The 14,692-nt window shown below is 36.5% G+C and overlaps 1 protein-coding gene across 5 annotated transcripts in view; it reads left to right on the top strand.

The window, feature by feature from the left end:
* The window catches only part of LOC124359021, a 197,808-nt gene that overhangs the window by 43,234 nt on the left and 139,882 nt on the right, over window positions 1-14,692 (top strand). For 2 of the 5 annotated variants that reach the window (XM_046811368.1, XM_046811364.1), the window contains exons 7-10: window positions 370-471; window positions 7,543-7,650; window positions 9,847-10,031; window positions 13,897-14,023. In XM_046811368.1, the coding sequence (XP_046667324.1) occupies window positions 370-471; window positions 7,543-7,650; window positions 9,847-10,031; window positions 13,897-14,023 (522 nt within the window). The remainder of the gene's footprint in view (window positions 1-369; window positions 472-7,542; window positions 7,651-9,846; window positions 10,032-13,896; window positions 14,024-14,692) is intronic. The other 3 variants (XM_046811365.1, XM_046811367.1, XM_046811366.1) reach the window with 3 other exon arrangements.

Below are 14,692 nucleotides of genomic sequence, written 5' to 3'. Positions count from 1 at the left end.
GTAAATCTTTGGAAAAAGGTGGATTTCAAGTGGTTGGTCACCAAATAAACTAAAAAAATGTATTAAATTTGTTAAAATCTCTTTAATTTTGTTTATATTATACTGAACATTTTTATTGTTATTTTAAAAAGTGGTAAAAGTTCTGGACATATCTAAAGTGTTAATTTTGTGCACACTTTTAGATAGTTATTTTAAGAAATGTTTCAATCAAATTGTAAATCAAATTAATGAAAACATGTATTAAAAAAAACTCTACAAATAGTTAATTTACTAGGAAATAAACGATAAACATAGCTGTACATCTGTTAGATACACCTCCCTGATAGTCTGATCTAGACAGTGTACAATATCTATTTGTTTTTTTCCTAGGGCAAAGGTAAAAACAAAGACACAGCAGAGAAAGAACCTGATAGATTTTTAGAATTGTGTAAAGAATTAGTAAGAGATCCAGATCTGAAGAAACATGTTCAAGTGAGTAGTTTTTTTTTTTAATTTTGCTAAAAATAAAATTTAATTAAAATTTAGTTAATTATTTAAGTGTGTTACGTTTCTAAACGGATTTTTATTTTTTCCCAACAATTATGAATTTTTCCCTAATTAATTGTTATAAAACTTTTTTGTGTTAACTTCTGTATATTTTTATGTAGCTGGCTAAAATGAGTTTCATTGACCTAAGGCACATTTTCAGGAAGAGGAAAAAACAAATGTAAACTTAGTGCTAGCTGCTTAACACATTCACTGCGGATGACAAAATTACCGGCGACAGAAAATTCGGGAATTTTTTGTTTTTTACTTATCCAAAACGGAGTCAGGATAGCCGAAAGGGTTGTCCAAGGTATCCTGGAAGCTCCGTTGGCCGGAACGGGTGACGTCATGTCCGTGCCGAGTCTGCTCGTCATCCGCACCTGGTGCCGGTCCCCGTGTTGTATGTGCTCGCAGCGCACTAGGTTTCGGCACTCGCAAATTACACGTATATAGTACATGAGTGACACGCAGATAGTACATCAATTACACGTACGAGGTGTGATCAAAAAGTTCCAGGACTGAATTTTTATACATTTATTCATACAACATACAGGTTATTCGAATTTTTCTCCTTCAAAGTACTCCCCTTGGGAAGCTATACACTTTTCCCACCGGTGTTTCCACTGATCAAAGGCCCCAGAAAACTCTTCTTTTGTAAAGGTGTTTAGCAGCTCCGTCGTTTTTTTCTTTAATTTCGTCAACTGTTTGAAATCTTCGTGTTTTCAGGGGTCTCTTGAGCTTCGAGAAAAGAAAAAAGTCTGCTGGAGCCAGGTCAGATGAGTAGGGGGGCTGAGGAATGACAGTCATTGGGTTTTTTACACAAAAGTCACGGATAACTAATGCAAAGTGAACAGGAGCATTGTCATGGTGAAGGACCCAATCACCACTTTGCCACAGCTCAGGTCTCTTTCTTCTCAAAGCATTACGCAATGTTCTGAGGGTTTCAAGATAAACAAAACGATTAATTGTTTGACCTTGTGGAAGGGATTCATAGTAGACGACACCTTTACAGTCAAAGAAAACCGTAAGCATGACCTTCATATTTGATTTTACTTGACGTGCTTTCTTGAGTCTTGAGAGCCTTTTGATGTCCATTGTGATGATTGGGCTTTTGTTTCTACGTCGTAACCAAAAACCAATGTCTCGTCTCCCGTAGTGACATGATCCAAGAAGCTTTCGTCGTCATTTGCCTTTTGAAGAAGTTCCTCAGAAACATGAATTCGGTATTGTTTTTGGTCTTCAGTCAACAGTTTGGCACAGACTTTGCTGCAACACGACGCATTTGAAGTTTTTCAGTTAAAATTTCCTGACATGGCCCAAATGAAATGTTACACTCTTCTTCCATTTCACGGATTGTTAGTCGACGGTCTGATCGTACGAGAGCGTTCACTTTAGCAACATTGTCATCATTGATTGACGTTGAAGGGCGTCCGGAACGAGCATCGTCGTCTGTGGATGTTCGGCCATCTTTAAATCTCTTGAACCACTGATAGCAGCATGATCGGCTTAGACATTCTTCATCAAAAGCCTCTTGTAACATCAAAAAGGTTTCAGAAAACGTTTTGTTCAGTTTCACACAAAACTTCACACAAACACGTTGCTCTTCTTTCACATTCATTTTCATTAAACAAAAAAATATCCAAACTCTATAAAACTAATCTCAAACAAACTGTGCTAATGTTACTTTCAGTAATGTTATGATTGATCTGCAAACACAGCTGTGTTACTGTTGAGTCAGGGAATACAATGCTGTCAACCGCATTGCTGTGAGGCATTGCATTCCCATAGTATATAAAAAGTCCTGGAACTTTTTGATCAAACCTCGTATATATTACATATTAGTTTGAAAAATATACAATATCAAAAACAGTTAACACCCACCCCTCCCCGAGTAAAAATATGAAAAAAAACTGTATACATCCCCACCCACCACCAAAGACTAAAAAATACTCATTTTTCCTTGTGATACTTATCAAAGCAACTGAGTTCACACAGACCTGGTTCGTCAGGGCACACTGCACAATAGTACACTGTTTCCTTACGCTTGCCTTCTTGGTAGTAAATGTGGCACCTCCGAGTAACTGACTTGCCGTTTCCTTTGCGCTTTGTTAGTTTGGAGAGACGATGCATGCTGTTGCGCAACGGTGTGATGAGCAGTGGGGCTTCCTTTGGAGGGAGCAGGTCTTCAAGAACACGAACTCGGAAGTCATACAGGGACAGTCTATCTGAGTTGTACATGTTGTACAGGTAAAAAGAATTTACTACAACAACCTGGAGAAAGTGCACAAAAATTTTCTTTTGCCATCGCAGGGTCTTGCGCTCATAGGGGTAATAAGATACCATTTGGTCCAAGCAGTCAGTCCCCTTCATGTGAGAGTTGTAGTACATGATTGGTTTTGGCAGTGTTCGTTTTTGGTTTCTCCTGTTGGTGGTTCCATCTTGTTGTCATATTGTGTGGAGATGTAGGTCACCGTTTGCTTATCCCTCCATTTTCCAATCATGACACTTTGGGCATAGTTTGCTATCGTTTCACCTTTGCCCAATGCCTTTGCCTTCATTGCTGGAGGTGTATGGAGTCTGTCGATGCGTAGGGTGCCGGTATTGTAGGTTGAGTGACGGAGAAGTTTGGATGATAAGACAAAACTATTATAAAAATTATCCATGAACAGGGAATGGCCTTTCCCCAGGAAGTCACTCATCAGCTTCATGACGACTTTGACGGTATGACCTTTGCCACTACAAGAGTCATGGCTCCCCTTGTAAACATGGAAGCGTAGCATGAGTCCCTCGGGTTCATTCAGGGAATAAATTTTGATTCCATATTTGTGGCGCTTGCCCTTTTCGTACTGGCGGAAGACCGCTCTGCCACGCCACAGTACCATCTCTTCGTCGATTGTCAGTTCACGGTCGGGATAATAGATCTGTCGCATTATATTGTTGAAATAATCAACAATATTTTGAATTTGAAAAGACCGGTCGTTAGCAAGTTCGGGGTGATCAGGGGTATCTACTCTTGAATAATGCAGACATCTCAAAATGCCAAGAAATCGATCTCGAGACATGTACTCCTTGTACATAGGAAAGTTCAATAACCGATGAGTTTTCCAATAGTCGTTAAATCGATTCAGTCTGACATTGCCAGTCAACAGTAGAAGGCCTAAGAATGTTCTTAGTTCGCCCATCATTAAATTCTTCCATTTGGTTATGCGAGACACGGGAGTAGTGGTGGGACCACAAAATAGTTCCAGGGCACACAGGTTGTTTTGTCTAATGATATTCTCTAAAAACACGGTGACAAGAAGGAGATTGAACCAGTCAATTGGTTTATTGTCACCTGGAATAGGAACGAGCAAGCCAGGTTGACCAGTGAACGGCAGGTCACATAAACCAGCCATGTCATTGGCCGTGCCGGCCCACTGGGGGTGGAGGACGCCGCCTTCACCGTCCCTAGAACTGTTCGAACTCGACTCATTGTCTTCATCAGCTGAAAAATTATCGTCAATAACATTATCGTCTTCCTCCATCATGAGTACATACACAGTCAACAGACAATATAATCCACTCACACAATATCGCAAAGCATACACAACAAACGAGAATGGCGAACCGGCGACAAATCGCACCAACTGACTCACCGAAACAGGTACACCTCGCTATGAGTGTTACAGACTTCCCAGGCAACTGCTCAGCTCACACTGAGGCAATATGAAAGCAGCTGCTGTATGCCGAGCTCGCTCGTCCACCGTCCGGCACGCCATTTTTGCATGACAAGCATGCTCGTCACCTGCAGTGAATGTGTTAAGTATGTAGAGTGCCCGTGCAGACTAATATTATCATTTAGTGGTTGACATGTGTACTACGACCACGCATGCAAACACTTCACACACTTGACTCGCACCTTTTGCAGAGGTGTGTTAAAGATTCTAGGGTCTCAGCTCACAAATGCTAGCTTAAACAAGTTTTTTATTGTTCTTCTTTTGCCGTTAGATACTCCAGACCGAACATTGTGTTTTGTTTTTAAATAAGATTTTAAATAAGTTTGACAAGTTCTTAGTTAATCATTTTATTTTAGCGTACCTATCAACTACATGCATCTTTTGTTATCTATACAGACGTACATCAATTATTGAAGCCATCTTTAAGCTGTTAAAATGTGTGCACAAAATTAATAGTTTAGGTACACCTAAAATCAAAGATTATTTTGAGTTATTTTGCAAATACTGCTGTGCCATGCTGACCGATATGAAAGTCTGAATATTCAGATCCTCAGTGGAATTGCTGCTTGTAACCAGAACCGTGTCATCTGCATACATTATTGGGTAGCTGATATTACCCAGGAATTTAGGTAGGTAGGTCAGCAGTAAACAAGACAAACAGAACGGGACCCAGCACTGAACCTTGTGGAACACCTTTCTTAATAGCCAAGGGCCTAGACCTTCCAACCTTCTCTGTCCCATTCATGTTTTGTCTTATTTCAACCACCTGTTCTCTTCCTGTAAGATAACTCTCAAACCAATTGAGTGGAGTACTTTCAAAACCAAGTGATTTGATTTTGTCAACAATTAAATTATGGCTAAGACTGTTGAAAGCTTTACTTAAATCAAGGAAAACACTTGTAACTGTGCCTCCCCCATCCAGGTTCTTAATTATATGTTGTACTAAATCAGTAAGGGCACTTGTGGTTGACCTGCCAGGAATAAATCCGTGCTGTCTATCTGGTAAAATGTTGTTATAGTTCAGGTGGTCTAGAATTCTGGTCAATACTATTTTTTCTATAATTTTTGAAACTGTTGGGACTAGAGATATGGGCCTGAAATTTTGCAACTCCTTTTTGCTTCCCTGTTTATGAAGGGAATAAACTTTGGAAGTTTTTAGTCTGCTAGTAAAAATCCCCTGGGACAAAGACTTATTAATCACATGCGTGAGAGGCTCAGATACTTCATCAATGCAAAACTTTAGCAGCTTGGCACTCACATCGTCAATTCCAGATGAAGAAGTTGATTTTAGTGAAGTTATTGTACTGAAAACTTCATTGTATGAAGTGGGACTCCAATCCGAGAGGGGTGTTCCATGAAAGGCACCATTGTCAAGAATACTAGCTCTTGGTGGATTGTTTTGAAGTAGAGTTTGCTCTGTTATATTCATAAAGAAGATGTTGAAATGCTCACAAAGTCTATCTGGGTCCTCAACAACCTTTGCAATATTTATCTGCCATGTTGACCCTACACTTTCCTTCTTGGACAGTCTCTCACTGTTGATGATGTTCCAGATAGCTTTAGTGTTATTATTGGACTCTGCAATGAAGTTTTCATTTTCTTCCTGTCTTAATGTTCTTAGTTTTAAATCATATCTTCTTTTTTTGTCATATGCATCAACTCGGTCCTCTTCCCTTCCACTCTGGTGAAATCCTGCATGTGCCAAAGTGAAGTCTTTCCTGAGCCTATCGGTTTCCGGGTTGTTTAGAACTTGAGTCTTTTGCTTCTTCCGAGATCGGGTTAGTTTCTGTTGACAAGTTATGTCGAGAGCTACAGTCAGAGTGTCAATGAAGTTAGTATAAGCATCATCTGCTGAGACTGCCTGATAGACTCTTTCCCATGATTGTAGTGACAAGAGGTTCTTGAGGTCAAAGAGGATCTGGATGGAATTTTCTACGTGTAGTTGTCAATGCTTTAATCTTCTGTATTGGAGCGTCAATGTAACAAAATTGCCCTCTATGATCTGAGAGACCTGTATCTGTTACTTCAACTTTTACTCTGTTAGTGTTAAAGTTGGTACAGACAATATCTATGGAACTGGCAGATGTGTTAGTAACTCTTGTAGGTGGTAACGGTATTCTGGTGATATCAAAGGTAGCAAGAGCCTCACATAATGCTGTATTTTCCCTTGATTGAATCAAACTGTTCACATTGAAGTCCCCAACGATGCAAGTACCATTTTTATTACTCGGAAGTACATCAAGAGTGTTAGTCAGTAGACACAAGGCATTGTCAAGAGGGGCATTAGGTGGTTGATACACTCCAAGGATGTAAAAATGACTCTTTTTGTCAAATATTACCCTGACTGCAGATATCTCACAAACAAGTTCTTCGGAGTGATCCATAATATTGATGCTGTACTGGCTGTATCGATGTGCTTGTAGATGGCAACACCTCCTTTTCTGTGGTTCTCTCTGCAGTAGGCAGTTACTAGACTGTAGTTCGCTAAACATACATTTTTTAAAGTCCATGCTCAGTGAGATTTTGATAGTGTTTGATTTTCAAATTAATGAATAATTTAACAGTTTACCAAATTACTACTAAACTGTATAACACAGCAAAAAATGTAACTGAACCTATTTTTAGTGTGTACACTATGGAACAAAATCTACATCTAATTTTAAGGCTTATGGTGACAGAATGTGCATGTTCTACAAGGGGTTGAGGAGGAAGCAGAAGGGGGGAGGGGTGGGAACTTAATAGGGTCCTAACAACTGGTAGAAGCTGAGCATATCTCTCATTTTTCCTGACATTCAACGATTTTTTCCCGTCATTGATAGGGCTAATAGAAAAAATGAAGTATTTGTCAATTCTTCAACTCTACAATAACAGAAGTGACAGCATAAAAAGTGTTAGAATGTTTTATTCTAGGTGAATTCAAATAAAAATATTTGACCTTTTGGTACAGAGATTAAGACAGTAGTTAAAATTATTGTGACTTTATACGTATATTTTTACATTAATTATACGTTACGTAACTTATACGTTTATTTTTAGACTTTTTTATATGTATCTTTGGATTATAATTTTTATTAAATTTTAATAATTACTTTTTTTTTATCAAAGTAATAATGTGATAGCAACAGCACAATAATACGTTAACATTTTTGACATGTTATATCTAAGGTTATCACGTGCAGAACGTCTATTGCATACTAGCCCTGGTATTTTGTGTGTAATAATTATTATTGTATAAATCTCCACTTCAGCATCCAAAGGTAGCTTAATGAAGGATTGAATTGGTTTTCTTCTATTTGTATAGGAGTTCAAGGACCTGCTGAAGGAAGGAAGTGGAGCTTTTCTCAGTCACAACTACCGTAAAGCTGCAGAATGCTTTAAATCTGCCAGAGAGCGGGTAGGAAAACTTACTGTAAGTGCTGTTCTTTGCATGGTTCTGCAGTGTAAACAAATCATTAGTCTGTATTCGTATATTCTGTGTCTAGGTAGGATTTACAATTTTTCAATTACAGTGGAACCCCTCATGTATGAACTTGACATAAGCTACTCCTCGGGCAGACTCTTCAGATTTTCATAAGTTAATTACTGTATACAGTACGTTATATACTTAAATTTCTCAGCTAAAAAATCATTTCCCTAACACTGTATACATTATGGCCCGCTCTGGCCATGTCCCGGTCTTGTCAGGGTCGAATATGAGAGGTTTTCATGTAATATAATCTGTGACAGGGGTTTTACTGCAAGATCCTGCTGTAATCCCCCTCAGAATAACAAAGTAATTAAAATGACACTGTCTTCTAGAGAGCATGAATCTACCAGTGCTCTCTTTCAAAGCTACAAGTTTCAAAGTTAACCTTAAACAAATGTTTTTGTTCAATTACTGAAACAGTACAGTATTTGGTTACCGGAAGTATTGGGGTATTAGAAGTAATGAAAATATTTTGGTCATAGCAAGTACAGTTTCTGTCACAGGGTGTAGTTGTCTTAAGTGCTACTTTTTAGCGAGAGTAAAAAATTACGTTAATCGTAGAAAAATCTTCATTAATGGGTACGGTTTTTATAAATCAGGATTTTTTATCTTATTGGCTGTTTTTTGTGTTTTTGAGAAAATGGTATTTTTAATAGGACAGTGTTTTAGATGAAGCATGAACCAGATTTCTTGCGGAGTTAATTTGTTACTTTTTTAATAATTTAAATTTACCAATTAACTAGACCTAAATTGTTGAACTGTTAACATGAGAATTTTTTTTTCAAAACTTACCAAGTAGGTAATTTGTTTAATTTATTGTAGGAGAAACAAGACACAAACACTTAACTGTTAACTGATTTATTGCATTCGTCCTACATGTTAACAAAAATCATTTGTGTGTGTTTTAACAAAATAAGTTTTCTATAAAATAAGTTACTTGTCCAGACATCAGTTTTATATGTTCTGATTGATAAAATTATCTGCAGCTAGTTGAACATGCTTTTGCTGTGACAGTTCCGCAGTAATTCGTTCTGAAATATTTATCTATTGTCTATTTGTTGCTTCACTAAAACACTGTCACTGAACAACTGCAGTTGGGTCGATTGTACAAAACGAACAGAAACAAAAAGTAATTCGTGTTTATTGTATGAAGATAAATATATATTTATATATTTTCAATCATCAAATTTTGGAATTTAGTAAAAACTGCAAAGGAATTGATTATTCTTCGTTATACAGTACAACCCCGATAAGTCGGTCCCCGTTAACCCGGAAGTCCGGCAAACCCGGACCGACTTTCAATTAAAAAATAAAAAATCAGACAAACATTTCAATAATAAAAACGTAATATTTTTGAGTTGTAAAGTATCCGTGAATCGATGTTGCATCAGTATTTGATGGGACTGTACGACAGTGAGTGTGTGACTCATGGCATACGGCGGCCGAGTGGCGGTCATTGTCCCGGATTCTCGGAAACAATAACAGAAGCGTATTTCCCCAAATCCTCTCCAACGCTACCGCCACGCCTGGCCTCTCAGTACCGTTCCTACCTCGCTCCGCTCGCTTGTGCCCGTGTTGTGTGTGTAGTGTACTGTATTGTACACTACCGGCAGGCAGAAACATCGCCGGCTGAATTGCTCATGTTGAAGAGACTGCGGGATCGCACAACACGCAAGCGGCAGACGACATTGGGACAACCAAAGCTGACTGAGTTTTTTTACTAGGAAAGGAACAGTTATAAATGTACTGTAAGGATTAATAATAATTGAATGTGCATATGTTTGATGTTTTTACAATTATAATGGAGTTTATCTGTAAGTATACCGTATTTTATTAATTTTTACCTAATTCTCCGGCTAACCCGGATTTTCGTTAACCCGGATCGGCCGCGGTCCCGATTAATCCGACTTATCGAGGTTCCACTGTATTGAGAAATTAAAAATTCTTGAATAGGAGTCTTTATTCTTAAAACCATCTGTTGTCAATAGATAACTGTTTTGTATTATGTAATACTTTTGGTTTCAGAACAAAAGCTCGAAATTATTTTATACTGTTTCACTGATATGTAGTAGATAAAGAATTACTAATGTATACTAGATTTTATTTTAGTTTTAATTATTGTTTTTGTTATTACCACAGGACTTTGATATTGATGACAGACAGTACAACATAATAAAGTATGCACATTGCGCTGCTCTCGTCAGCTCTGACTCGTACGATGAAATAGTTAAGGCTCTGCAGATGCTTGGCGAAATGCATACCTACGAGTTCACCATACCTGCTTTGTACATCCAGACAGCTAAGGCCTACTGCAAACTGAATAGGTAAGGTGTACAACTGTCACAGGGAAGTGTTCACACACTAACTAATCTGTTTGTTACAGGACATTGTACTCTCAAACACAATGTTTAAAGTATTTTTTTGTTTACTGTACAATTCAAATGGTCTGTCTTGAATTTGCTGCGCCATGTGCTTGCTGAGATTCACAAAAGTAATCGAGTAAAGATAAACAACTCAAATTTAGCTCAGTAATACTTATTCTATTTTCCTGCAAAAATATCACTATTTAATCCTTTGCAAGCCACTAATAAATCCATTAATTTTCCTATAACACCAAGACAAGTAAAAGATTTTTGTTTCTTTAAATTTAAAGCTAGTTTTCATTATAACAAAATTATAAGAGGTAATAGCAAATTAAGCGCAAAACAGGACATTTTACATTTTATTTAAAATTAGTGTATTTATTGATAAAAATAAATTAGAACTATTTACAAAACTGTTTATTCATATAAATTTGTTTCATTATAAAATATAATTCAACTTTTCAGTTTAATTAAAGTTGAATTACATTTTACTATAAAACAAGATAAATATTTCAAACTAATCACAACACTACCACACGATGAAGAATAATAATGAGATACATAGTAGACGCACACTCGTGACAACCGAGAATGTAGAACAACACTCTACGGATATATTTGGTTATGGCTCTGTAGGAGACGCAGAACTGACAAGCAGGTAGTTGGAGTTAAACAAAGGGCGCTCCCTTCCGCAGAGTGAAGGTCATTTATAAATATTTCCTCGGCAACTGTGATAAGCACGGAGTGTGCACCAGGCATTTCGAAGGCCTTTTGTGAACTAAAAACTCTCCAAGAGACATTATAGTATCAGATATAACTGTATTTGGCGTTTTGGTCAAAGTCTATCATTCTAATATATCCATCTCGGCTTTGGAAGAGTTAAATATGTTTACAGCATTATTACTGTGCATTGCGTCAATTAAAAGTGTTTATGTACATTATTTACTGACCGATCTGTATCATGTAAGTGTCCACATGTTTATAATTAGATTTAACAACTTTTATAATTTTCTAAATATCATAATATAATTAGTTTTTATGGTATTAAGCTTTATAAACGTTAACTGTCCGCCATCTTGAGACTTGATGTGATAATATAATATAAATTTTTCTCTTGATTTGAGACTGCAACAAAATCTGTGACAAATTTGAGATTTTTAAATTTTTACTGGTAGCTGGAATGAAAAATAAAAACTAAAAAACACTTAGATACAAATAGATTGTACATCTAAGCATTTCTGACCCATGTTTATATTACATTTATTGTTTGTCTTGACACGAAGAACAAATTCCCAAAATATTGCCAGACAGTTCATAAACATCTTGTATATATACAGGGTTAGACAAAAGTGTAAAAATGCTCTTATCTTTTTAATTGCTTAATAAAACATGAAAATGTACTTTTTGGTGATTGTTGACATTAAACCTTATTTTAACCCATTGAGGAAACAATTAACCTAGGACCTAATGTCTGAATTGATTTTGGCAAAAATACAGATGCTTACTAAAATATTAATAGAATGAGTTTGTTTATAGATAAATTAGTACATTTTTCAGGACATGTTAGTCTATTTGGTTGCTCTACAATAATGTTTGTTGGTTCCTTTAGATATTTTTTTTATTATTCATTTATACACATTTTGGTATTAAAAAAAAAAACAAATAAAAGCAACTGTCAATATTGTCACAATGTCAATTGTGGGGCAGTAGCACAAGTCCAGCAATTATGGAATGTGCTCATGAGAATCTTTGTCTGCGGTATAGGAGTAAGCATAGCATTTTCACAGATCGCCAGACAGCATTCAAAGTGTGTATTCAACTCCAAACTTGTCTGGGATCGCTATCCAATCATTTCTTTCCAGAATCAACAATGTGACTGTTAGTTGGGTTCCAGGTCATCAGGGGGTCTCTGGGAACGAAAAAGCTAACCTGGGCTCAGCGTCCAACATGATGGGCCTCAACTATTCTGTGGTATTTCTAGGTGTGAATCCTTTGAGAATGTCACAAAGTGAGTTCACACTGAATGTGGAGGCTGCATCCGGGTCTGAGGATGAGTAGTCCTGCAGTCACCTTTCCCAGGGTGGCATCATCTTCTTTCGTTAGGTAGATCGGTGTCTTCTCATGTTCTGGGTCTAATTACGGGATATGGTTACCTGAGAAAGCATCTTCATAGAGTCAGCATTTTCCGCGAGGATCCTCTCTGTATATGGTGTGACAGACAGGGAGACTATTAACTAAAATATGCAGTAACGGAATATTATGATATAATAATAATATTTTACTTGAGTTTGTATATTCTATATCTGTATTCAACAACACCAGCTTGTCTGCAAGTTGTATGTATGGACTCATGTCAGCGGTAAACGGACGATTATTGGTTTTTATTTTACCTTTACGTTGTACTTCATGTATTTTTGTTTACTTACACATATTGATTATATACACAAATAAGTTTTTATCTCAAGTTTCTAACCGTCAATAAATATGTTTATTACATTATGTTCGTATTATAATTAATACAAATATATACAGACATTTTTATATAAATAGAATATTCTGGAAGCCCATATCATAACCTACCATCTCATATCGTATTAAAAAACGAATCACGTAGAGGATATGGATTATAGTAGTAAAATTATATATGTTTCCCTTAACCTCTGCAAATTTCTTTGAAATAATGTGGTATTCTTAGACTTATTTTCCCCCTCGAAAGAATAAACAAAGTTATAAGTAGAGTTCTGATGAAAGTTTTCTGTACCAGCAAAATCATGGTCTTGTACCAAAAATTCCCACGATGAGGTATAATTAAAGTGATTTAAATAGGTTGTAGCGATGAATTGTCACCACATTTCTCATATATACTGTTGGTGATGAAATTGTGAAGGCCACTGCAGCTTTGTTGCATTTCCTGCAAATACTTCTAGTGATGAAAAACCATTGTTGTGGCACTCGGAGTGAGGGTTAAATAAAGTATTGTAGTTGTTTATATGTGGTTTTCAAATAAACTAGAAAATCAATCATTTCCGTAAAACCAGGAATTTGAAGAACGGATTTGAGTGGCCACCCTGTACATGCTTTTGCTGGTTTAAGGACTTCTAGGGAGGTAATGAGAGGAAACCTTCATTACAACAACAGTTATGGTAAGAACTGACCCATGTCATGCTGGTCGACACCTCCTTATAGCTCAGACTTAGCTCCATATGATATTTTTCTACCCCACGGTTAAGAAGGACTTGATTCAAAAGGAACATAGTTTTGATTCTGAACAGGACGCAGTTATGGGACTAGAGGCGGTTCTGAAAAAGGTGTCTTTGAAAGCTTCATCGGCATGTTCCTGGCATGCCAAAAACACAGTGGGACAAGTGTATTACACTCAACAGAGAGTATGTAGAATTAGACAAAAGTAAAAGTGATTAATTTTCACAAATAATATTTTACAGAATCGATCTCATTCTTTATTGAACAACCCTTGTACATTGATCAGGATCAGTCTCATTCTTTATTGAACAACCCTTGTACATTGATCAGGATCAGTCTCATTCTTCATTGAACAACCCTTGTACATTGATCAGGATCAGTCTCATTCTTCATTGAACAACCCTTGTACATTGATCAGGATCAGTCTCATTCTTCATTGAACAACCCTTGTACATTGATCAGGATCAGTCTCATTCTTCATTGAACAACCCTTGTACATTGATCAGGATCAGTCTCATTCTTTATTGAACAACCCTTGTACATTGATCAGGATCAGTCTCATTCTTTATTGTACATTGTTCTTATACTCGATTCTTCAATTTATTAGTTCTAAATATTGTTGCAGGTTCAAATCAGCCCAGGAACCTCTGGACAAACTTCAAGAAATCATAGATAATTATGTAATATTTCCTTCTTATACATGGCCTGAAACTAATGAAATCATCCAAGAAACCACACCAAATGGTCTAAAGGTAAACTGTGAATGATCCATCCTAAGTAGACATAGTTTAAATCATATATCTGTAATTAGTATATAATATTTCTTATGATCTACCTTCAGGGAGTGAAAGAAAATCAGCATTTGCAAATTGTTTAAATTATACCCATTTTAGTGTAGCACTAGTAGTCTCTTTGTTGTACTTATTTGTTTGGTGTAAACTATATCGCTTACATGAACTGTAAACCACATATTACGACATGAACTCAACATTGCTGTGAACTCGCTTATGCACTGAACTCTAATACTGTGAAATTAGAAGCAACACTAGTGCTGCATTAAATTGGACACACATAGTTTAATTAAAACAAGACAGGTAATGGTCTATCTCATTCTCTCTAATAATTGGAGACAATGTGAGGAGATAAAAGGATTTATAAAGTAAAGTAAAATAGAACAGCAACAAACTAGCAAAATTAACATTAATAAATAAACAGAAATTTTTGAACATGTTTATATGTTAGCATTTATGCAATTATACAACCTAAGTATTCCTCATTCCTTAATGTCCTAAGATATCCATTCTAATTCAATCTACTGGTGATTCCCAATGTGGTGGCTTTCGGAAAAGATTTGAAAAAGGAAGTTAAGTTGAGTGGTATATTCAAATCATTATCATTTTTTAATGAATATGAAACAGTAT

The sequence above is a fragment of the Homalodisca vitripennis genome, chromosome 4, assembly GCF_021130785.1.
Source record: "Homalodisca vitripennis isolate AUS2020 chromosome 4, UT_GWSS_2.1, whole genome shotgun sequence".
Classification (NCBI taxonomy): domain Eukaryota; kingdom Metazoa; phylum Arthropoda; class Insecta; order Hemiptera; family Cicadellidae; genus Homalodisca; species Homalodisca vitripennis.
This window is presented reverse-complemented; position numbering and strand designations above follow the sequence as displayed.